At 49.7% G+C, this 25,764-nt stretch overlaps 2 protein-coding genes across 3 annotated transcripts in view; one reads left to right on the plus strand and one right to left on the minus strand.

Annotated features, from left to right (window-relative positions):
- Positions 1-8,802, minus strand: part of LOC136620122 (uncharacterized) — a 71,341-nt gene extending 62,539 nt beyond the window's left edge. Inside the window, exons 1-3 of the mRNA XM_066594840.1 lie at positions 8,717-8,802; positions 4,677-4,857; positions 2,026-2,230 (exon numbers count right to left, since the gene is read on the minus strand). Of these exons, the coding sequence (XP_066450937.1) occupies positions 2,026-2,230; positions 4,677-4,838 (367 nt within the window). The 5' untranslated portion in view covers positions 4,839-4,857; positions 8,717-8,802. The remainder of the gene's footprint in view (positions 1-2,025; positions 2,231-4,676; positions 4,858-8,716) is intronic.
- Positions 8,803-13,401: 4,599 nt separating this feature from the next.
- The window catches only part of C1D (C1D nuclear receptor corepressor), a 32,469-nt gene continuing 20,106 nt past the window's right edge, over positions 13,402-25,764 (plus strand). Inside the window, exons 1-2 of one of the 2 annotated variants that reach the window (XM_066594479.1) lie at positions 13,402-13,510; positions 23,783-23,929. In XM_066594479.1, the coding sequence (XP_066450576.1) occupies positions 23,789-23,929 (141 nt within the window). In that variant the 5' untranslated portion in view covers positions 13,402-13,510; positions 23,783-23,788. Of the gene's footprint in view, positions 13,511-22,583; positions 22,605-23,782; positions 23,930-25,764 lie in introns of those variants that run through there. The other variant, XM_066594478.1, reaches the window with a different exon arrangement.

A 25,764-nucleotide genomic window follows, 5' to 3' on the forward strand; every position in this document is an offset into this window, starting at 1 on the left:
AGTGAATAGAACCCATTGGTTTTAAAGGGTTCGTTAACACGCGTATATTTTGCGTGTGCAATTCTGTTGCGCAAAATAATACGCCGCATATTCTACGCAGGGAAATAGAACCTATGAAAATAATTTGTTTAATTAGCAATTTCAATGTACGGAATTGTGTTTGTGAGTGCAAATGCGCATGATTTGCACGTGCAAAAAGTAAAGTTATAAAAACGCAGGAGTGTGCGCAAAAATGCAACCTCCGATGTGCAAATACGCATACGCTTGTGTGACTCCTGCTTTACACTGTGATGTTTAATTAAACCCTAAATTTACAGCTGGGTGTTACCAGTTGGGGGAATGTATCTACAGCCTGACATCGTCCAATCAGTGCTGCCAGTGTCAGACTGTGTAGGTACACACCCATTTGATATATGGGAATGGTAACGCCCAGTTGTCCATTAATTCATACATTTCTATAGGAAATAACAGAGGAACAGCACTACAAAGTCTTCTAAGACAAGATGCTCCGGAATTGTTATTTCATGGAGAATACAAGGCAAAAAGTCGGAACCGGCGCTGTATCTCAATACTGGCACCTATATAGAAATAGCGTGTTTGAGTAGGAAGGCATGGAGGTGCTACGTAACGTATGGCACACGGGCCGCCGGAGGACCGGAACATGGATTTCAATTTTGTGTTGTGGCCCCTGTAGGAGATAGAGAGTAAAACCCAACTGCAAAGTTGAAGAATAGCATGTGAGAAGCAGAAATCCACTTCCTGCGTCTCTCTAAGTCCCGCGGAACCGCTGCTATTACTTTCGTAAGGAAACGAAAGTTCTGGTGGTACAACCTATGCGAAAGCCTATTGGAATTTGCCCTCCTTCTGCTACAATAGGGATTTGTTATTTTATATAGCGCCAACTTATTTTGAAGCTTTCAGGTAATTCATTTATTACCCCCCCCACCAAGCTGGGTGCTCATTCTACTGACCTCAGAAGGATGGAAGGAAGGCTGAGTCAACCATGAGCCGGCTACCTAAAAGAACTCGCAACCTTCAGGTCGTGAGTGAGAGCTTAGGACTGCAAACTGCTGCCTTAACACTCTGCGCCACACGAGGCCCCTAAATAGGGTCGGATCACCCAGAAAGTCAGGAGATTATGATACTATCCAAGTTGGGCCTCCTTTGAGTATACTTTTGCATGGACTGTACAACCAGAACTTACGTTTTCTTACTTCAGTTACAGCGGCGGTCCAACGGCAGACGTGGAATCCCGATTTCTGCTTTTCACATGCTACTCTTTAACTTTGCAATTCAGTTTTAGGCCCCCTGTCCACGGATGTGTATTCACCGGCAGTAAACCGCTGGCGAGTCGCACCGGCCCCTGTCCATGAGCGGAGAACCATTGCGATTCTCCGCTCGGGGCGGGCAACTCGCAGCATGCTGCGAATTGCCCCGATTCTCCGTGGCCAGCCCTATCTATCAGATAGGGTTGACAGTCGGAGATTCGCGGCAGCTCCTGCTCCCGGGCGGCGGCTCCCGCGGCGGAGATCTACCGTGGGACTTCGCAATGCCCATGGACAGGGGGCCTCAATCTCTATATCTAACAGCGGCCACAACACAAAATTGAAATCCATGTTCCGGGGCCCCCAAGGACCTGTGTACCATACCCTCATGTAGCGCCTCCATGCCTTACTATTCAAGTACGCTATTGTTACTTCAATATAGGACGCCAGTATTGAGAGATAGCGCCGGATCGGGCTTTATGACGACTCCCTGGACAGTATTTACTAAATCATACAGGTAAGCGGATGGGTCCTGCTCAATGTGATGACAATAGGAATTATATCCAATATAACGTAGTTTTACGTATGGCAGTCGCGGCAAGAAATCAAATGTGATTCAAATAAAAAGATGGAAAAAACATAAATAACTAATAAAATGGACGTCTTTGGAGTACACAAGTGATGCGCAGCGCTGCCAGCTCCTAATGGATCAGACAGTAATAATTCACAGCGACGGGCCGAGGAGATTGAACAGAAGTACATGAATATTCGAAGACATCTGGAGCGAATGACGGGGCCAGATTCAGATCCTCAGACAGACGGATTCCTTCCAGTGCGGCGTGACTCGCAGATAATTTACTGATTTCTACTATGTATTTCTTGGCAGTTCCATCTTCGGCAGTCACTTCTACCACCACAGGATTAACGCCATCTTTCAAAGTCACAATTTTGGAACCGCCACCTCCCTGGAAACGAGCAGAGAAAGCAGACAATTAAAAGTGAGTTATTTAGAAACAATAATGCTGCGCCATTTCTGCGAGGTGTAAGTGTGGAGTGATGACATATCCAATAAGGGCTTATTCACATGGCGCAATTTTGGGGGACATCGTTATGGAATACGGGCCAACTCTGTGTCAAATCCTATGACTTTCAGTGGGAATCCACGGCATAGTCTATAATGGCATGGATTTTTCCCCGCACGTGGATTTCAAATCTATAGTATGGTAAAAGCGTACCGGAAGGAGCCACTAAAGGGCTCTGTGACAGTAGGTCCAGACGAGAAAGATTGGCCTCTACAGGGTAATTATGAGGCACCTGTGAAGTTTTGGTAAAAGGCTTGCCACTCACAGGGCGCTCCTGGGGTTCTACCAACCCGTCTGTGAGAGAAGAGACACCCTCTGTACTGAAGCCCAAGAATGAGTAATTGTCAGGATTCGAACCAGCGAACTTCTGTACTCCAAGCAATAGTCCAACCTATTGAGCTCTTCAGTCTGCTAGATAGCTCCCCTGAGTCCTGATACCTTGTCTCCTGTTCCTTGTTCCATGTCTTCCTGTCTATTCCACTCCGTGTCTTGTTCCTTCCCCAGTTAGCCCTTTATATAAACTTAGACTGGTTTCCTCCTTCCTTGCCGTCTTTATGGTGCTCAGTGCTTCAGCCTGTAACCCTGCTCCTACCTTTACCTGCTCCCCACTAAAGAAGACTGTTCCTGTGTACCAGACCTCGGCTGTACCTTCTGACTACTCTTCTGCCTAAACCCACTGTACTGCACAGCCATCTCGTGAACCAGACCTCGGCTACTCCTTGACCACATAACCCTCCAGTAAGTGGCTGGACGAGATTCCAGTCCTGTGCCACACACGTGACAGAATTAACACGCCCAACATGGAGTCCATTGTAGCCCCGTTAAGAAAACAAGTTGCGGAGTTACAAGAATTCTGTGCCACGTACCAGGAAAAGGTCTCTACCTTAGTAAAACGAGGTAGATGTGTCGCAGCGACAAGTACGAGAGTCACACAATTCAGAGGCCGATGTTCGTATGCCATTACCGGCAAAATTGGGTAGCGACCTCCGCCAATACAGAGGGTTTCTAAACCAATGCCGTATTTACTTCCAGATGAGACCTACACCATTTACCAATAACTGGAAAAAGGTGAAGCACTTGCTTGGGCCTTGCCTTATGTGGAAAATTACAGGACCCTCCTTGATAACCTCTGCGCCTTCATAGTGCCTATGGATCAAGTGTTCGACGACCCCAATCGCTGTGTAACAGCCGAACGAAGGTTGCATAATCTCCGACAGGGGATGGCGTTCGGTCACTGAATATATGGCAGAATTTTGTCGCTGGGCCAATGACACCGCGAGGAACCCCGCTGCACAACTGAGTCAGTTCCGAAGAGGACTTTTAGAAGGAGTTAAAGACAAGCTGGCCAGAGTAGAGACCCCGGAAGATTTCATTCAATTAAGTATTCACATAGATCAGAGGCTTACAGAACAATAAGAGGAGAAGTTACAGTTGTTCTGAAATCCCCCCATCCTATTCTTTCAGTCCATCCACCCTAAACTCCCAACCAAGGGCAGACTCTTTCCCCGAATCAATGCAGATGGATGCCATCCGCAAACCCCTGGCAGAAAAAAAGAGGCACCGCTCTGAGAATTTATGGCTCTACTATGGGGGGTCCGGTCATTATGCTATGAACTGTCCTAATAAGTTCCAGAGGACTATCGCCCTCACACATGCTAAGACCATAATTAACCCTGCCACCCTGAAAGGGCCGGATACTACTCAGCCAGCCATCCCATCTGTTACCCAAGAAGATAAGGAGAGGCATCATCCATCCCCCCAATTCCTTATCTCTATCAAGATAATTATGGGGAGCCGCAACATCTTAGGCACTGCCATGTTGGATTCAGGAGCAGGAAGAAATTTCATGGACTGCCGATTCGCTCTTGACAACCATATGCAACCAGAGCTAAAACCAAACCCGTTGACATGAAGACAGTGGATGGTTTCCTTCTGGTTTTGGGGCCCATAACTCAGGAGACAAGTGAACTGGATATTCACATAAAGCCAGATCGTCATGAGATGATTAGTTTTCATCTCATCACAGCCCCCAGACCAGACTACATTCTTACCATCCTGGCTCTTCATCAGCTGAGTCCTAATACTGGATGGTGTGTAGCTTGCATAGAGTTCCACTACAATTTACTCCAATTAGAAAAGTGGCAAGCTGGGGCAAAAAGGCACAAAAGTTGCAAGTTTTGGTTCATATATAGTATGTGCCAAAATTAGCAACTTTTAGATGCAAGTTTACTTGTAAAAAGTTTATTAAATGTGTCCCACAGTCTCTACGGCCATTCGGGAGTAAAAGGGGACAAATGATAAAGAAATAGACCCCCTACAGCGGACTCACCAGCAGTGTCCAGGAGGCTCCGGTATCACTAGTCTGAGCATCCACGCTGGTCCGTGTCACCTGACTGGGCACTTTGGCCCGGTATCTTGTTACATCTGGTTCGAAAGTAGGTTCTAGCTTTACCCCGGACACCGAAAGTTTCTCCAGGTCACAGTTATTCATTTCGTCGTCTTCTTGTGTCCTGCGAATGATCAATTATTAGAAACCCCTATGGACTCTCGAGTGAGAAAATTACGAGCGGCAGCGATGCACGATATTTCACAAGAAAAAGCATCACTGATGCTAAAAAAAAAAAAAAATTGCAAGTGTGAAGGAGCCTTAACCCCTTTAGTGCCACACCCGGAAAATCTCTGGGGCTTGCTGCACTGACCATGCAGTTAAACCCAGGAAGATTTCTGTGGACAGCTCTAGTGCTGAAATGTGCAGAGCACTGAGCTGTCATCTGAAATCTTCTGGAGTTTTTACTGCACACTCCCCGGAGATTTCCCTGCCATAATATGGAAATAATAAACCTGCCCCTGAAGGGGTTAAGGGTAAGTTCTGACGTGAATTTTTCTGCGTGAATTTCGCCTCTAAAGATCCTGGGCGAAATCCGTAGCTGAGCTGTAGATTTCTGCCATGGCTATGCAGGTGTGGAATCCGCACGAAGAAGTGACGATAACCTTTCTTTTTCTACAAACACTTAGTCCGGTTTCATGCGGGCAAGAAAATCGCATGAGATTTGGGCATTGCGAGACCCTGCAAATCTCACACAAGTATGAATCCCATTCTTTTGAATAGGGTCATACACAAGTGACTGTTTTTTTCCCCTGCATGGCACGGCGATGCGGGAATCAAATCGCGGGATTTCCTATATTTCTGCGAGCTCTTGCATCACACTGCCCATCGTTTTCAATAGGGCGGGCAGCAGCATCACACCACATGCAAAGTGCATGCGATGTGATGTCTCTGTGAACCTGCATCCCCAAAGTGATGCGAGGCGGTCTTCATAGGAAAACGCCTCGCATCTTCAGGGATTTCACAGGGATGGTGAGGGCGATGCGGGCCGTGATTCACAGCCTGATATCGCCCTCACCTGTGTGAAGTTAGCCTTAGGGATCACTTGTACAGGTGTATGTCGCATTTGTATTACGGGCGTATTTTTCATGTGCATATTACGCAATAGTAAAAGCCCATTGATTTCTACTGGGCCACTGATACCTGCGGGTTTTTTTAGGTGCGAAAAAAAGAGTGCCGTATGATGTCCTATTTTGTGGGGCAATACGCACCAATTATAGGCTGTAGAGGTTTAATATACGCAGCAAATACACATGTGCATCTGCTGTGTACTGCGTATTTTACGCATGTTGAAAAAAACTGCACGTACTACGCTGGACGGAAAAGATCAAAACTGCAAAGCAGGAGGCAGAGAGTCTGGCCCTTTAATAAATAATGCAGGAGAAATCATAGTAGATGATGGATGAAGGCAAATCTATTAAATCGTTTTTTCTTAAAGGGGTTGTCACGCGCCGAAACGGGTTTTTTTTTTTCAATAGCCCCCCCGTTCGGCGCGAGACAAACCCGATGCAGGGATAAAAAAAACAAAACAGATAGTACTTACCCGAATCCCCGCGGTCCGGCGTCTTCATACTTACCTTGTGAAGATGGCCGCCGGGATCTTCACCCTCGGTGGACCACAGGGCTTCTGTGCGGTCCATTGCCGATTCCAGCCTCCTGATTGGCTGGAATCGGCACACGTGACGGGGCGGAGCTACGAGGAGCCGCTCTCCGGCACGAGCGGCCCCATTCAGCAAAGGAGAAGACCGGACTGCGCAAGCGCGTCTAATCGGGCGATTAGACGCTGAAGATTAGACAGCACCATGGAGACGGGGACGCTAGCAACGGAACAGGTAAGTGAATAACTTCTGTATGGCTCATAATTAATGCACGATGTATATTACAAAGTGCATTAATATGGCCATACAGAAGTGTATAACCCCACTTGCTTTCGCGGGACAACCCCTTTAAGTGTATTCATTAAGGAAAAATAAATGTCAAACGAGATGCAGGGGAATAAAACGAACCCCCCACTAAACATCACCTGCCTAACGCAGGAAGAAGCGCAGAGCTGGCTGAAAAAGATTAAAATCGACAAATGGCCGGGCTCAGATGGAATACAACAAAGGGTTCTAAGTGACGTGATAGATAGACGGCTATTTCTTATATTTAGGGATTCTATCGAGCCCAGGGTTGTACCACTGGATGGGTGTATTGCCAATGTAGTTCCAATATATACAAAGGGGTCAAGAAGAGAGTCTGGTAACTACAGGCCAGTAAATCTGACTTCAATAATTGGAAAAATATTCTGTATGCTGATCCACACCAAAATCAGCGTCCTAAAGACATGGATTTTAGAGGTAGAACTAACATGGAAAATACCACGGTGCGGTGGATACTGCTGTGCCAACATACCTTTAGGTGATGTTCACACATAGCGGAAATTCTGCAGCAAAATCCGTAACATCATCTATAGCCGATACCAGATGATACTGCACTTCCTCTCAACCATGAAGTCTTGGCACTCCTGGCGGCCTCTAATGAGCGCAGCACTGCTGGTCACGTGATGTGGAAGTGGCAGACGGTAACAGAAGCGCTGAGAGCTAGAAGACTTCGGGGGTGAGAGGAGCGCGGGATCTTCTGAAACATTTCGGAAATCTCACGGGATATCCACAGCGGGACCGCATGGAAAATCCGTAAGATTTCTGTAGCAGAAAGGCTGCTTCAAAACTGCGCCATTTGCTGCGGGTTTAAAGCGGCTTTTTTGCCTGTATTCCGCTGTGGAAATCTCTCCCCATAGAGAGAAGAGAGCCTGCAGCAGAAACAGCGCCAAAATTGACATGTCCTGAGGAGACATTCCCCCTTCCCTCCCCAACTCACCTCCTCTCTCCTCCCCTTCGGCCGTTAGCAATGGGAGGGGGCGGGACGGAGCCAAGCTCTCGCCCCTTGTCAGCAGCTAGCAATGGAAGGGGGCGGAGCTTGAAAACAGCGGCAAGGGGTGGAGAGAAGGGGGAGGGAGTTTAGCAGTCACGCTACTAAACTCCCTCCCCCCTCCCTTCTCCATCAGCTAGCATTGGCTCCCATAGGAATCTATGCAGCTGCCGCAGCCAACGTGCAGGCGGCCCGTCAGGCGCTTTTACGCCGCGGAAATACGCCCCTGCGCACTGATGCATTGTAAGCCAATGCATCAGAGGGTCAGTGTATATCGGCCGGGCGCGAAAACCCAACCAGCAGCGGAGAAACCTCAGAGCCTGGCAGTTTAACCCTTTCCACGCCCCAGCCGGTAACAACTGCAGTGCTGTATGCATACGGCCGTGGGCATGAGCCCTTAGTAGAGCGCACTACACAAGTAATGCAGTGTACTATTGGAGCAATTGAACTAATCGCACCTCCAAGTTCCCGGGAGGGGCTACAACAAAAGCGGCAAAAAAAGTTCAAGAAAGTTTAATTTTAAAGAACGAAAAGTCCAGTAAAAAAAAAAATGCATTTTTTTCCCCATGAAATCTTTTTTCAAAATGGATAAAATACTAATCCGGCATTAAACAAGGCGTCACGCCGCGCCGGCGCTGGAAAATGACGATGTTCGTAGCTTAGATTCAGTTGTTTTTATCTAAAAATAGGTTTTTAATGTGCAAAAAATGTCTATAAATTCGGTATCGCAGCAACCGGGCCGATCAGATAAGGAAGTTATCAGCTTATTTTTACCGAATGGCGAACGCCGTAAGAACAAAACCCGGAAACAACAGCGGAATCTCGGAGGGGTTTTTCCATCTCCTACCAGAAAAAATGGAATAAAAGTCTTACAGCACTAAAATATACAACTTGACCCAAAACAAGCCCTCATACGGCTCCTGTAATGCTACCATAAAAATCACTTAAAACCTGAAAACAGGCCGGTCACTAAGGGGTTAAACATGATGATGCATTGCGGGACAGAGCGCCCCCCCCTGAGTGCCGCGGACCCCCCGGCGTACTACACCCCTCTACACAGATGCTCAGACTACCTCTAGCCGTCCTGCCACAGGTATAGTGAAGTCTATCCCGCTAGAGGCCGACAGTCCTATGTGTCGCTACTCTGTGTAGCTGCTGCCGGGGTTTCAGTGCACTTTGGTCTTCGGTTACATGGCCGCCAACACACTGAAGAATAGACATAGCTGTTGTTCTTTGGCCACGAGACGCGGTCGTTATGGACGCGGTTACCATGGTGACAGCTGATCAGGTGGGAGTAGCGCGAGGACGCATCTTAGCATTTTCATCAGCACTTCTGCCCTATTCAGCAATTCCAGTAACCTGATTGGTTGATTGAGTTGGCTGATTCACAAAACAACTAATCAGGTTGCTGGAGTTGCTGGAATTGCTGAATAGGGCGGGGGGGGGGGGGGACGCAAGTCCTGCCCAGCTACCTGATTGTAGTAGTTGACGGGAGAGAAATGCTCTGCACATGGGGACTGCTCCTTAGGGAGGGGGGGAAGCTCTGCACATGGGGACTGCTCCTTAGGGAGGGGGGGATGCTCTGCACATGGGGACTGTTCTGTAGGGAGGGGGGGGGGGGATGCTCTGCACATGGGGACTGTTCCTTAGGGAGGGGGGGATGCTCTGCACATGAGGGCTGTTCTGTATGGAGGGGGGGAATGCTCTGCACATGGGGGCTGTTCTGTAGGGAGGGGGGGATGCTCTGCACATGAGGGCTGTTTTGTAGGGAGGGCGTGGATGCTCTGCACATGGGGACTGTTCTGTGGGGAGGGGGATGCTCTACACATGGGGACTGTTCTGTAGGGAGGGCGTGGATGCTCTGCACATGGGGGCTGTTCTGTAGGGAGGGGGATGCTCTGCACATGGGGACTGTTCTGTAAGGGGGGATGCTCTGCACATGGGGGCTGTTCTGTAGGGGGGATGCTCTGTACATGAGGGCTGTTCTGTATGGAGGGGGGGAATGCTCTGCACATGGGGGCTGTTCTGTAGGGAGGGGGGGATGCTCTGCACATGAGGGCTGTTTTGTAGGGAGGGCGTGGATGCTCTGCACATGGGGACTGTTCTGTGGGGAGGGGGATGCTCTGCACATGGGGACTGTTCTGTAGGGAGGGCGTGGATGCTCTGCACATGGGGGCTGTTCTGTAGGGAGGGGGATGCTCTGCACATGGGGACTGTTCTGTAAGGGGGGATGCTCTGCACATGGGGGCTGTTCTGTAGGGGGGATGCTCTGTACATGGGGGCTGTTCTGTAGGGGGGAATGCTCTGCACATGGGGGCTGTTCTGTAGGGAGGGGAGATGCTCTGCACATGGGGGCTGTTCTGTAGGGGGGGATGCTCTGCACATAGGGGCTGTTCTGTAGGGAGTGATGCTCTGCACATGGGGGCTGTTCTGTAGGGAGTGATGCTCAGAACACGATGTGTAGGGATGTGATTAGTAAAGAATCCAGCTTTTAGCTGTCTGTAGGATGGTGTACCTGGAATCCATCTGCCATCAGCTCTCTATCGCCCCCGGCGGTGCACTATACACACTGCAGTATTACAGTCATTCTACCTCCATATTAAACTAGTCTGATAGTGGACTGAGACTGGTGAGACGTGGTGGGCTTGTCATGGACCTCCAGGTGGGATTCGGCTCCATAAATCAGGGGCATGTCCTGTACAGCGCCGCTGACCCGCCCTCGCGTGCACCCTGTAGGCCTGCTGCTGACCCACAGGTGGGCATGGAGGTTCTAGTACCCTGTTATACCGCCTCTAGCTTGGATACAAGATGTAATATGGGCGGGCATGGAGGCTCTAGTACCCTGTTGTACTGCCTCTAGCTTGGATACAAGATGTAATATGGGCGGGCATGGAGGCTCTAGTACCCTGTTGCACCACCTCTAGCTTGGATACAAGATGTGATATGGGTAGGCATGGAGGCTCTAGTACCCTGTTGTACCGCCTCTAGCTTGAATACAAGATGTAATATGGGCGGGCATGGAGGCTCTAGTACCCTGTTGTACCACCTCTAGCTTAGATACAAGATGTGATAGAGGCAGGCATGGAGGCTCTAGTACCTTGTTGTATCACATCTATCTTGGATACAAGATGTGATATGGGCGGGCATGGAGGCTCCAGTACCCTGTTGTACCACCTCTAGCGTGGATACAAGATTTAATACGGGGGGCATGGAGGCTCTAGTACCTAGTTGTACCGCCTCTAGCTTGGATGTAAGATGTGATACAGGCAGGCATAGGGGCTCTAGTACCCTGTTGGTCCAACTCTAGCTTGGATACAAGATGTGATATAGACAGGCATGGTGGCTCTAGTACCCTGTTGTACCGCCTCTAGCTTGGATACAAGATGTGATATGCGTGGGCATAGAGGCTCTAGTACCCAGTTGTACCACCTCTAGCTTGGATGTAAGTTGTGATACTAGCGGGTATGGAGGCTTAAGTGCCCTGTTGGTCCGCCTCTAGCTTGGAAACAAGATGTGATATGGCCGGGGATATGGGCATACAGGTTCTGTGTAGTATGCTGCGGTATATTACTCTACATTTGCTGTAACTGAGCCTCTAGATCGTGCAGACTCAAAGGCCTTGGAAGTTGGCATCCAAAATGGTCCCATACATGTTCTATTGGTGATAAATCCGGCGACCGGGCAGCCACAGAAGTGTGACCATGTTGTGATGGCTCCTGTGACCCCCTTGTGTGTGCGGCCGAGCATTATCCTGCTGGAAGCCGCCATGAGAGGAACACATGTGGCTGTAGGATGTCCTGAACATATCGGTGGGCTGTCATTGTGCCTCGTACCACTACTAGGGGTGACCAACTGTCATATGCGATGCCCCCCAGACCATCACACCAGCAGGGGGCAGTGTGCCGCTCACCTCGAGGTCTCCAGACACGAACACGGCCATCGTCAGCGCCCAAACTAAACCTGGGTGTGTCCATGAAGACACCTCGGATCTTCTCCACCAGGACTGAGGATCGCAGAGTTTCTCCCATGTTTTTCAACAGTAGACCTCACATTGTGTGCCCCTAGCGTGCGGTGCTGCCGCCGGCTCTATTACAAACTATGGGCGGTGCAATGCGAGCGCACGCAGCAAGATAGAACACGCCGCGCTTTGTTTCTTACATCACATCGCTCCTGTGTGTGCCCTACTCAACAGAACAGGGTTTATATGTGCGCGGGATTTCGATGCCCGTGTGAGAGCAGACTCGGGGATTTAACCCTTCATGTCCCATGAACTCATCCGTGTATCCAGTGTGCTTCAGGTACACATATGGCGCCTTCACGCTGGCGAGAAAATGACGCAATTTTTGTGCGATGCGAGAGCGAGTAAAAATGCAGCATTGTGAAAGTAATGATTTTTGACGGTTTTTCTTCAGATTTGTGATGTTTTCACTCCTGCGCTGTTCTGAGAAAAGCTGTGCGAATGCTGAAAAAAATCGCGGGGGGGGGGGGGGGGGGGGGAACAAAACAAAAACACGCAATTTTACAACCCCGATATCGCCGCACGAAAATCATGGCAAACTCACACACTTTTTCCCCACTATTTTTGAGCGTCAGTGCTGCTTTTTCTCGCAAAAGCAGAGCTGCCACCTGAGATTTTCTCGTGCATTTTTTCACGCTGCTTTTGACTCGCGCAAAAGTCAATAGGACTGTCTTTTGTTAAAAATGCTTTGTATCGCACGGTAATCGCAAGCTCGCGCACTGTGATAAATAGGAGGCTCCATAGGAAAACATGGGAGATTTAAAAAAAAAAAAAAAAAACGCAAAAAAACGCAAAACACAGAAAGATAGGACGTGCCGCGATTTTTTCTCTCGCACCATCGTATGAGTTAAAACATCGCAAAGGTGAAGGAAACCATTGAAAATCATTGGTTTCATAATTCCACAATTTTATCGGCAGCTTTAGGACTTATTCACATGACCGTATACACGCCGCTATTTGGCTGCGCCCAGAAATCGCGGCCGTCTGAAGCGTTGGATTCCACTGTATTTATTCAGAAGCGCGATTTTTAGCCGCGTTAAAAAATCATGCCATCAAAATTAAAACAACGGCGGCCATTTTCAATTGCCGATTTTATTCGCTACGTCCAAGGTCTTTGGCAGAAACACGCTGGAGGCTCCCATAGACTCCTACGGGAGGGGGCGGGGTTTAGCTGCGTCCGACGTTCTGGAAAAGAAGACAACCTATTTAATCGTTGGAAGTCATTCTGATGATTTCTGCCCATCGAGGGATTTCTGCGCTGCTGCGTATTTTTTTCCCGATACGCCGCAGCCACCCTCTGTGTGAACGGCAGTAATTACGACGTTAAAGATCGGAACTTCATGGCGTCTATTGATTCATGCGATTTTTCAGCACGTACAGCCGACCGTACAAAACGCATACGGTCGTGTGAGTCTGGATTCGCACGAACATATTTGCAAATCGTTTTGTGCGTGCAACATTTTAATTATACGGGGAATAGAATACATTTCATTTGCGCAAAAAAAAAAAATACGCAGATAGATGCTCTATCCTCCTGCAGATGGAAACAGCACATAATGAACTAAATTAATCACCAATTTCAATTGGAGCACTCTGCTGCTACAAGGCTCCTGTTTCCATTTTATGGAGGAAGAAAGGAGGCGGCCGCCATGTAAATGGTGGGTTAACCTGCTGAGGAAGCGACACTTTAATATTGCCGGAAGTAGGCGGATCCACAGCGCGCACACAGTCACCACACAGCTCAGCACTAAGTCCCGCCTTTTCCGGCGTCGGGGCCACGTGACGTGCTGTAACCCTCTCCTCTCCTGCATCTTTTGGCCGGAAGTGCTGCGGAGCCGCTGTGTGTGAGGTAATGTGTCCGTGTGTGGAGAGGGGGGACTATACCGGCTACGGTACCGGCTGCTGGTGAATGTTACTCTCTAGCGGTTTGTATCCGGTGGCTGCGGTATCCATAGGGAACAGAATGGTGCCTTGCTCGCTCCTGCACGGTATTACATTATACCGCGACCTGGCTTGGTGGGCAAACTGCAATGGTAGCTTTGGGAGCTTTCAGAAGGTTCCCGGCTGCCATGGCAACCGAACGGCACCCCACTATCTCATCAGGGGTCAGTACATGCGCACTACAGACGGCTGGGTAATATGTAAATAAGGGAGATGGAACAATACCTCTGCAGCGCCACCTATTGGAAGGCAGCATTCCTGCATCCCACTCATTGGGCTCCTGTCCACGAGCGAATTTTCACTGCGTTCCCTGCGGCGGGATATCGCAACGCTCGTGGACAGGCAGCCTGACGAGGCTTGTATAAAGAGTCTAACATTGACTTGCAGGAATGCTGCCCTCCAATAGATGGCGCTGCAGAGGTATTGCACATGTGAAAAATGCAGGAAATAGGGTGCTGGGTAGGGGGTCAGAGCTCTGTCGCCACCTGTGATTCGCTGAACAGAGCGGTGTGGAGGTGCGCCGAAGCTCAGAATCCAAGATGGCACCCGCTGTCTGCCCTGGCTGCATTCTCTGGGGAAATTGGAGAGAGTCGGTCTTTCAGTTCCGGCCCAAACTAAACTACGTGATCTGTTCCCGTTATAACACAATATTCATATTTATAGTTAATTAATTTTTAACCCTTTGTTTCCCTGCGTTGGTGTTCCTCTCTGCTGATCTCGGTGGCGCTGTGAAGGAGAAGCTGTTCTCTGCTGCAGACTGCTTCTCCCTCTCACAGCATCAGTATTATTGTATCTTGACGCCACCGGAAGTAGAGGTGGCGTCCAGATACAGGGGGTTTGACAGGGCGGTGACGCTCCCCTTTTTTTGTGATTGGCTGCATGGCATTCATGGCTTCCTCGTGTTCACGGGTCCTGCTTCTTGTCCCGGTGTGAGTGTAGGCGCTGAACGTCGGTGCTGGTGCCTACTGTTACAGCGGGGCCAGGAGCAGGAGCTGTCAGCAGCACGGCCACCAACTGTAGCTGTAAGGAGGAGGAAGGGCCGGCGGTGAGAGTGACAGGGGCCCCACCTACTGGCAAGTGGAGGTGAAATCGCCGGCAGGAGCAGGAGCTGTCACTAGCGCGGGCATCGGCAGTAGCTTTGAGGAGGAAGTGCCAGCAGGGAGAGTGACAGCGGCCCCCCTACTGGCAAGCGGTGCTGACATCGGCAGCAGGAGCTGTCAGCAGCGCGGGAACCGGCAGGAGTTATACCAATAACAGGATTTTGAAGGAAAAATGTACAGAATAGGATAATAACATACTGGAAAAATGCTTAAAATTGCCTATTGTGAACACAAAAAACTGGTACCAATGAGTTTTGGGGTCTTCTACTAATTTCAGCCTGTAAAATATTTCTTAAACTAAAGAAAACGTACATACTCCCCTACATTAATGGCTACCCCTTCAGCGCCCCGGTCCCCACCGCTTGGAACACAGAAGAAGCTGGAGAGCGGTCATGTGCCATTCATTGTGCATATAACGACTGGCCCAACCACCCTATTGGTAATTGGCTGAAGACTGGTAAGGCACAGTTTTTGCAAAAAGTATCTGTGCCTTATCGTCCAGAGGCAGGGGGGTCTGGTAGGTCCAGAGGTCCCTGACCGCTGCCTTAATGATCTGGCAGTGAACTGATCGATCATTGGGATCACTCTGCAGTCATACATAATGCGGCTGCCCAGTCCTCCCTCGCCCTGCCTGATCAGCGGGAGTACTCTGCAGTCATACATACCGCGGCTGCCCACTCCTCCCTCGCCCTGCCTGATCACGGGGAGAACTCTGCAGTCATACATACCGCGGCTGCACAGTCCTCCCTCGCCCTGCCCTATCACCGAGAGCACTCTGCAGTCATACATATCGCGGCTGCAGTCCTCCCTCGCCCTGCCTGATCAGCAGGAGCACTCTGCAGTCATACATACCGCGGCTGCGCAGTCCTCCCTCGCCCTGCCTGATCATCGGGAGCACTCTGCAGCCATACATACCGCGGCTGCAGTCCTCCCTCGCCCTGCCTGATCAGCGGGAGCACTCTGCAGTCATACATACCGCGGCTGCACAGTCCTCCCTCGCCCTGCCTGATCACGGGGAGAACTCTGCAGTCATACATATCGCGGCTGCAGTCCTCCCTCGCCCTGCCTGATCAGCAGGAGCACTCTGCAGCCATACATACCGCGGCTGCAGTCCTCCCTCGCCCTGCCTGATCAGCGGGAGCACTCTGCAGTCATACATACCGCGGCTGCCCACTCCTCCCTCGCCCTGCCTGATCAGCGGGAGCACTCTGCAGTCATACATACCGCGGCTGCCCACTCCTCCCTCGCCCTGCCTGATCAGCAGGAGCACTCTGCAGCCATACATACCGCGGCTGCAGTCCTCCCTCGCCCTGCCTGATCAGCGGGAGCACTCTGCAGTCATACATACCGCGGCTGCCCACTCCTCCCTCGCCCTGCCTGATCAGCGGGAGCACTCTGCAGTCATACATACCGCGGCTGCCCACTCCTCCCTCGCCCTGCCTGATCAGCGGGAGCACTCTGCAGTCATACATATCGCGGCTGCAGTCCTCCCTCGCCCTGCCTGATCAGTCCCCTTCAGCAGATTGGTGTTGCGATATCCAGAACAAGCACCCGTTTCCACACAGCCAGCGGCTGTAAATGTTGCACACCCCATCTTGACCCAAGACGTTCTAAGGCCAACTGCACACGGCCGGATTTGGATTGCGGAATCCGTGATCGTCACTCGCGCAGATGATCCGCGGCATATCGCGTTCATTAGCAAGATTAGAACAATTGCATGTCGGCTGGCAGGAAAAAAAATTGCGGCACGATCTATTTTTGCGTGGATGGTTTCCATTGAAGCCGTTTGACCCGCGACCCTTCCACAATTGACATTATGGAAAGGTCATGGAAGGTGCGGAAAAAAGCAAGGATGTAAAAAAAAATCTGTACTGGGCATGTCTGATGGCGAGCCGCCCGAACCATGCGCATACGGATTAAATACAGGTACGTACGGACGCCGGCCAGGCACAAGGTCTGATTCCGCTGCGGGCTGTCGAGCCGTTCGTATGCAGCGGGCCTTACGTTTGTGTGGGAAGGTCTTCCTGCCTGGGGGAGACCAGTGTACTCCAGATACGAGGTGTATACGGCACGTAGCGCCCATCTACACAGTAAGGCTGTATTATTTTTGGCACGCTCATCCATATTGTGGGTGCAAAAAATGTCTGCAAGTAGCCTAAATGGCTTGCAGGCCGGGCGGGACCTGTTGGCTGATCCACAGTGACTCCTGTGGGCCAGTAATCTCCACTCGGACCGTAGGCACCTGATGCCCTCGCTCTGCCCGTGTATTGCAGGCACGACCTACGTGTTGACCTTTCAGGCTCATCCGGATGATCTGACGCTCCTGTAGCTTAGGCTGGCGCTCTGCCCAAGATCTGTTTGAGCTACGGCTTCATTGCCAAAGTGTAGAGCAGGGTTTTCGTTTGCGTTCCTCGCAGCGTGCCAGGCATTGTTAGCAGTTACTGATGTGGTTACCGGCATCCGGCACTGATTAAGAGTCTGTTAATGACGGATGCTGCCGGCACCTCGCAGGGCACGACCTTCCGCTCCAACAATCAAACTGTTTTATGGAGAATGGTTGATATTGTTGGATTTTGGAGGATCTAATATCTATGACTTCTTCATGTTAGATCCCCGGCTGCTCACTGGCGACGCCAACACCAGCGGCGGCGCAGGATGACTGCAGGGCATGTCAGTGATCATTGTTGTGTCCTATAAAGTTCTGGAACTTCCAGTCTGTTCTGCTTCAATTCTTCGCCATTTTAAACCTCTCCGTTTTCATTAGATAAAAACATTTCAAAAAGGGAAACCTGACCCCGGTCTGTATGGACAATCCTCCGTAAGGCCCCGTTTACATAACTATCCTATTATAACTAATTGGACCGCTGAGCAAGAAGGTCTGATACACTTTAGCTGATATTTCCCTCCATTCATCCTGCAAATGTCTGGTGAGTTTTTCACAAAGATGATGGACGCTGTTCATATTTCCTGACCCGGCGTTCCAGTTTGTCCCAAAGATGTTCAGGTCGTGACAAGTAATTTTTTTCTTGTTGGCCCATTGTACATGCGCCGATGCATTGCGCTTCATGGTGGATGGCAGCATAACCCGTAGATCCGATAGCGTGCAGTTCCCGCTATAAACTATGGCCGGCACCTCCAAGGGTCTGTAGCATGGTTTAGGATACGTGACGCACTAATAAGACACCATCCAGTCTACTGATAGGGGTGTCCAAATACTTTTGGTAGGATAGTGGAAAACCCCTTTAGGTCTCCTGACGAGGGCGATATCGGGCCGTGATTCACTTGCTTCCATGTGAATTCATGTGAAAATAGCCTGTCATCACTGCAGGGATGAAGGGAATCCCCGCCACGGCTGTCATAGCAGAGGATCGCAGAGTTCTCCCATTACTTTCAATGGGGCCAGTGCTACTGCCGCCTGCCCTATTGAAAACAATGGGCGATATTGCAAAAAACTAGGACATGCTGCGATGCGCTTCGCGGTGCCATGCAGGAAAACATCACTAATGTCTATGAACCCTTCCAAAAGAGCGGGGTTCATATTTTCACCATGCAAACATTCCCCAGTACTGTCCATTTTCACGTCGGCAGTGGGGCGCGTTCACACGGTGCGGTTTTTGGTACGGAAAGTGGAGTTTCTGCTGCAGAATATCTGTGCCAATTCCGCTATGTGTGAACGCACCCTCTGGGGCTCCCACACACTTGCGCTTTTTTAACACTGCATTTTTTTTCAACGCGAATGTCAATGGGACTTTCTAATGTTAAAAACACATCGCAAGTTTGCGCTTTGCGGTTTTTGCGCGATGCGTTTTTAACATTAGAAAGTCCCATTGACATTCACGTTAAAAAAAACCGCAAAGTTAAAAAAAACTGCGAGTGCGTGGGAGCCCTAAAGGGTAGTTGCACTGTCCTCTTCGGAGCGAGTCGGCCGTTTTCGTCGTCTTCCGCCAGCGTCACGTGGAAATGCCTTCCAGTTGCTGGAAGGAGCTGAAAACGGCCGACGGAGCAGCAGCGCCCGAAGATGAGAGTGCGGCTACTCTGTAAGATACTTTTTACGACACCAGCAAAAACTTATCAGAACTTGATGACTTTGATTTTCGCCAACTTCCAGGCTCGGCGGACGGAGTTCACACAGATGCCATCCTCTGGGTATCAGGAATGACATGACTGACACGGTGTAACGACTCTCCAGCTCTTGTGATCGATCTGATTCCACCCACCCAGCTGTAATCTCTTCCTTTCTTCTCCTCCTCTCATGCAGTTCCGTGCTGATATGGAAGGCATCGCCAGCACATCCACTCACCCGTGTGCCGCTTCCTTCCCGCTCTGCTATTCACAGGGTGCGCTGACCCCTGCGCCTCGTTGTGGTTCAGTGCGCTGAGCTGAGAGGGAACACCTTGTGTAGTTGTTGTTTTAATTAGCTAGCTGTTGGCCTGAAACGAGTTAGAGGGATTTCACTTTATCTTTTAGGGGTTTTTTTGTAATTTTTATATATTTTTTTTTTGTTGAAGCAAATTTTTTTTTTTACCTTCCTACAAATTGCTCATCCATTTTGGTTCGTTAGGTCGGATTTACACAACTGTATGCTTGTTGCACGCAAAACTTGGGCGCGCATCGGACAACGCACAGATACCTGTCCGTGTGCTGTCCGATCCGCACGGACCAGGAACATTGCATGTCCTGTTCTTATCCGTCAAAATGGACCTGAATAGGACATGCAGTGATGTTTTTTTCACCCAAACCATAAGTTTGTCCAACTCGCCACAAGGGGGTTGTCTGTGGCCAGGTGAAACGCACCAACGGCACACGGCCTGAAAATACATTTATATATAAGTGAACTAGGGTAGTTATATCTTTCTGTCTGAAGCTCCCGGACCGCCAATGCAAGGTGTTTTTGTGTCGAAAACGCCGCCCATCGCTGCTGTACGGTTGCCTTCAACCGCAAGCCAGAGCCATTTTTATGGCCATGTGAAAGCAACCTAATGCTGTGGCAACAATCCTGCTAGAGAAACTGCCTCGAGTGGTATCCAGATCCTCCTGTCAGTTACTGATGATGGCACGGCTCCTGTCACACAGATATAATAGAGGAGATCACAGCTCATCCTTCTGATTGTATACTTATGGGCTGTAGCTTATTTAGGTGAATATAGAAGGTAATGATAATTAAACTGTCTCCTCTGTAGGCAAAAATGGTATAGCTTCAAGTAATGCATCATGTGATTGGTTTGAAAGTGAAAGTAAAACATTTTTGGCCTCAAGGTGGTGACTGATGAGCATCACACAGGGGGCTGCACTGCATGGAAGTGGTTTCAATACACAGAGGAGACCTTTAGAGTGTGAGGTAAGGGGTAAGGGGCTGGGATGGAAATGTGTTTTTGCCGGAGTGGCCTTTTAAAAGGGTTGACCGATTCACTTGGATGGGATTGAGCTGCTCTCAGCCATGTGACCCGTGAGTGTGACGTCAGGGGCCTGTGCACTCACCCGAGCACCGCTGCCTCTTTAATCAGCTGTTCAGTTTGGACCCCGCTGAACAACTATTGGGCTGATCCTAAGGGTAGGTCATCAATTCCAGAAACCCCCTCTAAAACATGAGATTTGAATGTGATATCAGGAAAACTGAGCCAGGTGTGGCGGTGTTATACTCGGCCTGCTATTACCTGCCGGTACCTGATATCGGGGGGGGGGGGGGGGGCAGTAGCTTCAAGAGCCGCCGGTCGACAGCCAAGCCTTTTGCAACGCTGTCATGTACTACGGCACGCCTTGTGTTCTGAGTCATGTCATTCATTGTTAAAGGGGTATTCCGGTGATGGGCATTTTTTCTTGGTTTTCACCCATCCATTGGATGCGCGAAAACAGATTTTGGGGGTCCGAACGCAGATCCTGAAAATAGGCTACCTGTGCCCTTCCTATTTCACATGTCTCAATCTGCCATTTCTGTAGTATAGTGGTGAATGGGCCGCTGGTCACACATGTGAGGAATGGAGCCGCCGCAGCGCAATGGCACAGGCAGGTGTCCGTTCGTAAGCCCCATTGAAATGAATGGAGCCGCCGCAGCGCACGCTCCCTGCCTCTTCATTGAGTGCAATTGGGCAGACAGAGACAGCGGGGCGCAGCATTCATCTGTTTTCGTTAGTCCCATTGAAATAAAAGGAGCGGCACCAATTGATGTATTTCAATGGCGCTGATGAAAATAGCCAAGCATGGCGCTCATCTATATATCTGCGCCATTGCGAGAAATGAAGTGTGTGCGACCATCGCCCCATTTGCTACTGGGCTACAGAATTAGGAGCGGACATGGGTCTTCCACCTTCGGGATCAGTTGGATCGACCCCACCTCTCACAGTTTTTTACCCATCTTGCGGATGGGTGAAAACTGAAAAAAAAAAAGCCCCGTTGCTTGAATACCCCTTTAAATGGCAGATCGCGGTGGGTCACCCTCATTGACCCGTTACTTGACGCTTCCGAAACTTCAAGTTTCTAAGCAATACAATAGCATAAAGTTTTTTAAAGAACCTCCCGGCACAGAATACATATTTTTTTCCCCCTTTTGATCCTGCCAAGTGGATTAGTGCCACTCGCTTACGTTCTCATTACAGCCGGCACTTCCTAGTTGCGTACGTGATGGGTATTTCTCAATCCGTTCCAGTCTCATCCTGTTAGAGTATCTCAACAGTATTTCTTACCAGCCACTCCCTTACCCAACAATCATTTAGGAGGATTTAGAACAGGATTACCCTGCGGGCATTGGGGTTGTGTGTGAGGTCTGTTTTCCTGGCACCGTCTGTCGGTGTGAACGTGCCGTGACGTTGTTGATTTTGGCAATGGCCGCTCCGGTTTGGAGCGTGTTTTCCCTTAGTTTGTTTATGTTAGTTTAGCGTAGCCTGGTAAAGTTTAGTTTTTCAATAACATTCTTAGTGAACCGCTAACACGTACAGCTGTAGTGCTTCAGGTGCTCCGATCGGGCGCGTAACGGCTTCAGAGAGGAAATCACAATCCTGAAATGTTTCAGTGGCAGCATGATGAAGTGTGGGTAGGAATGGGTGCAGACAAGACCGGGCGGGATCAGCAACGGCGGCGGCGATAGCAAATCAAAACTAGTGAACAGTTGGTAACGTTTCTCCTTTATGTATCGGTATCGATGCGTTTACCTGGGTTCTTAACCCTTTCCAATCCACTGTCTGACGTCTTCCTACATTCTGATTGAAGCTCGTACAGCTCCAATGTCAGAAGACGTCCGACGGGGTATTCTTACCGTCTATTGCCAGCCACTCTGCTGTCAGAGCCTGTCTGGCGCACACACACTGGATTTAGCCAGCAGGTGGCACCGTTGTATAACAGCAAAAAGTGAAAGCCTTTTAGGAAGCCCTGAATCCAAAATTGGATTGGAAAGGGTTAAAGGGGTTGTCCGGTTACTTTTTGACACTTTTTTTTTAAAGGGATTCTGTCATCAGATTTATGCTGCCCGAACCACGGATATGTTCCTGTGAATGCCTAATTCTAAACGCTGAGGCATTTCAGAATAAATACATTTTGAACTTGGACTCGGAGCACAGGGGCAGCTTTTCCCTGCTCCCTGCATGAAGATTGACAGGTTTGTCCCTATTTACAAACGGGGAGATGAGCTGTCAGTCTATATGCAGCGGGTGCGGAGAGACCAGGACTGCCTGATATGACTCAGAGCTCAGCTCTGAGGATAGGGGTGGGGTGCACAGGCTTATCCCTAATCTCTGCATGAAGATTGACAGCTTTCTCCCTATTTACAAACAGGGAGATGAGCTGTCAGTCTTTATGCAGCGGGTGTGGAGAGACCTGGACGGCCCGCCATCATGACTCGGGAACTCAGCTCAGAGACAAACTTCTTCAAAGTGCATTTATTCTGAAACGTCACAGCATTTCTGAATGAAGGTGAATGTCCACGGACGGATTTCTACCGCGGTTCCCGCACGTGAATTCCGGTGCTATTGAACCTAATAGCTTTCTGCCTTCCTATGCTCTCATGCAGAATTCTACCACGGATTTCCGCAGCGGGAAATGTTCTATTTGCTGTGGATTTACGCCGCAGGAAGTCTCCATTATTATAGCATTAATGGAGACCGCGGAATCTCGTGATCACCAGCAGGCACTTTTTTGTTTTTAATCGCAGTAGTACGGCGGCGTAAATCCGCAGGCGTATCCCACGGCGCTCGTGGGCATGAGCCCTTAAGCAGTCATGGGGACAGTAGGCATCTCTGTCTCAGGTCCCGTGGTTCGGGTAGCATGCATTTGATGACAGCATCCCTTTAATGCCACGTGCAGATGTGTGAAAATAACAGATCCAACAGTATTTAAAGGGGTTTCCCAAGTAGTAAAATAACTAACCAGCATACCCTTGCCTCTCCGCACCGTGTCCCGCGCCGCTGCTCGGCCATCCGCTGCAGTTGTTTGTATACAGGCTGGTCTCCCGCCTGTTCATGGACCACCACAGGCGTTGCGGAGCCCATAACGTCCTGTCAGCAGTCTGGGGGCAGCTCGTAAATGTGATGTCAATGGGTGGAACCGCAGGGCTGCATCACCGGTGCTGAGGATGGGCCGGTACTGCTGGATTTGTTATGGTCACACATCTCCACCCAGCATTCAATGTCAAAAATGTCTTAAAATGAGCTCCACATATATTGTATCCTCACGTGTAGAGTAACCTTTGATTTAAATATATAAAGGGGCAACGCTGTGCGGTTCTGCTGTATAGCGCCTCCCTGGCCACATGGCTGTGCAGGAGACCTGCAGCTAGCCCCATCCCCTTGCATAGAGGAGTGCTGCTCCTTGCCGCACAGCAAGCGCTCAGGAGTTCTGCAAGGGAAACTTTAGAAAGAGACGCGGCACTACACCAGCGGTGGACCTCATCGTTTCAGGGTTATTGGGGGTCCCAGAGGTCAGACCCCCACAAATTATAAAGTGATGGCATATCCTAGCGATATATACAAGATGGGCGAACATGTGAGAGCGTTACTTGTTCTATGAAGTATAAGAGAGTTTTAGTGTTTTGTACAAAAAAAACAAAAAAACATAGTTTTTTAACTGACCCGTTTGCTTTCTTATTCACCCAGGAGGGCATGGCGGCCGCGGACATGACTACAGAGGACTACCCCATGGAAATCCATGAGTATCTGGTGGCCTTCAATGACTCTATTGGTGCTGTGGATGAAATGTTGAACAAAATGATGTCCGTCCCCAGATCGGAGCTTCTCCAGAAAGTAAGTGAAACCCAGTGATCAAAAATCGCCATCGTGCAGATTAAAGAGTAACTGCGCTTTAAAAAAACAAAAAAAACCCACTTTTGACACTTGTCAAAAGTTCTCATCAGTGGGAGTCTGGGAGCCAAAACTGACCCTCACCGATCGCCGACATGAAGAGGCCGAAGCGCTCACATGGGCACTGCGCCCCTCCGGCTGTCATCGTTCCTTGTCGACTCTTCTCGGCAGCTGAAGATGGATGCATAGATCTCTACAGAAGTCCGTGCATCTGTCTTCAGCTGACAAGGAACGATGACCGCCGAAGAGGCACAGCGCTCAGATGAGTGTTTCTGCCCCTTCGTTTCTGGGATCAGCAGAGGGCTCGTCACTTTGACCCCACTGATTAAAACTTCTAATGTGTCGCTCTGACTTGTCAGAAACTTTTTCTTAAAGTACAGTCCTGTCTTTACAGCCCTAATAGAGATGCTAAAAGGCAGCTGGGTTATGGCCATCTGTATGTGGCTTATGTTGTATCAGGCTACATGAAACACTTAAAGGGGTTGTCCAGCATGATTGGTTGATGAGCTGTGCCCACAATACCCACGCCGCTGCAAAGTGTTTACAGAACTTCTGGCTTCATATACTATGACAGTGGCCTCAGCAAACAGCAGATTGGCGGGGGGGGGGGGGGGGGGGGGTTCAAAGTGGCGGGCGATCAACTATTGATTAACCAAGGATTATCCATCAGTAGTTTAAAGCTGGACAACCCCTTTAACATAGAACATGCACAGACTATAAAATAATACACTGGCACATCCTCCCTTCAGCTCCTCCTTTCCTGTGATCCAATTTTGGCTTGTATTAGAATTAAAGTGCTTTTCCTCTGAAATACTATTGATGACCTATCATCAGGGTAGGCCACCAATAGTTGGTCCGTCACTCGGGACCCCGACAGATCACCTGAACTGGCGCATGCTGTCAGAGGTCGGAGTGGAAGCCTCCAGGTCGACCTCCGTGTGGTGTCCGGCGCTTGTAACTGCAGGCACGGCTCTCATTGATTTCAAGGAGAGCCATTCCTGTAGTACATGCCCCGACCGCTTCACGGAGGCTTCCGCTCCAACCTCTGTGTATTTGCAGCGCTGACACCATGTACCCGCTCAACTGATTGTTCGGCGTCCCGAGCGGCAGACCCTAGGCTATGGATGACCTATCCTGCCGCCTATGGACAGTTTGACATCTTTGATGCGGCCATTAAAGCCAACATGATTTCGGTAACATACACGCCAGTCGTGAGGATTCCCGCTGCTTCATTTGTTTGGTCTTTCTTTGCCTTTTCTCTAAGACGGCGATCCTCGTTATGTAAGTTGCCGCTCTGTTGGGCAGTAGGTACACTTTATAGACACTTACCTGTATTCACGGTCTTGGAAGGATTTGCTTTTGATGAACCTCTGATTGTCCCGTGTGCCTGATGGTGTCAGCAGTGCTCTGCGGTGAGCTTACAGCCGGGCCTTCTGCCAGATATCCTTATCATCAACCCAGTTTGATATTCAAAATATTTATTTAGAGCAACTCATCCCGGAGTGCCGTTTCTTAAAGGAGACTTGCAAGAAGAGATTTAGGAAGGAGCCTTGGGGTGCGTTCACACATAGCTGATTTGCTGCAGATTTTCCGCAGCGAAAAAAAAAATTGCCCCAACGACCGTACCATTGTGTGCAGATTGTGACAGGGCTTTGGTGCAAATCCACAGCAGCTTTCACCAATTCAGTGGGAGTGATTCTGCTGCACTGAAATTCGCATCAGAATCCGCCCCTAAAGAGGAGGTTTTTGATGCAGGTTTTTGATTTGCAGCAGATTTT

The sequence above is a fragment of the Eleutherodactylus coqui genome, chromosome 3 (assembly GCF_035609145.1).
Source record: "Eleutherodactylus coqui strain aEleCoq1 chromosome 3, aEleCoq1.hap1, whole genome shotgun sequence".
Classification (NCBI taxonomy): Eukaryota; Metazoa; Chordata; class Amphibia; order Anura; family Eleutherodactylidae; genus Eleutherodactylus; species Eleutherodactylus coqui.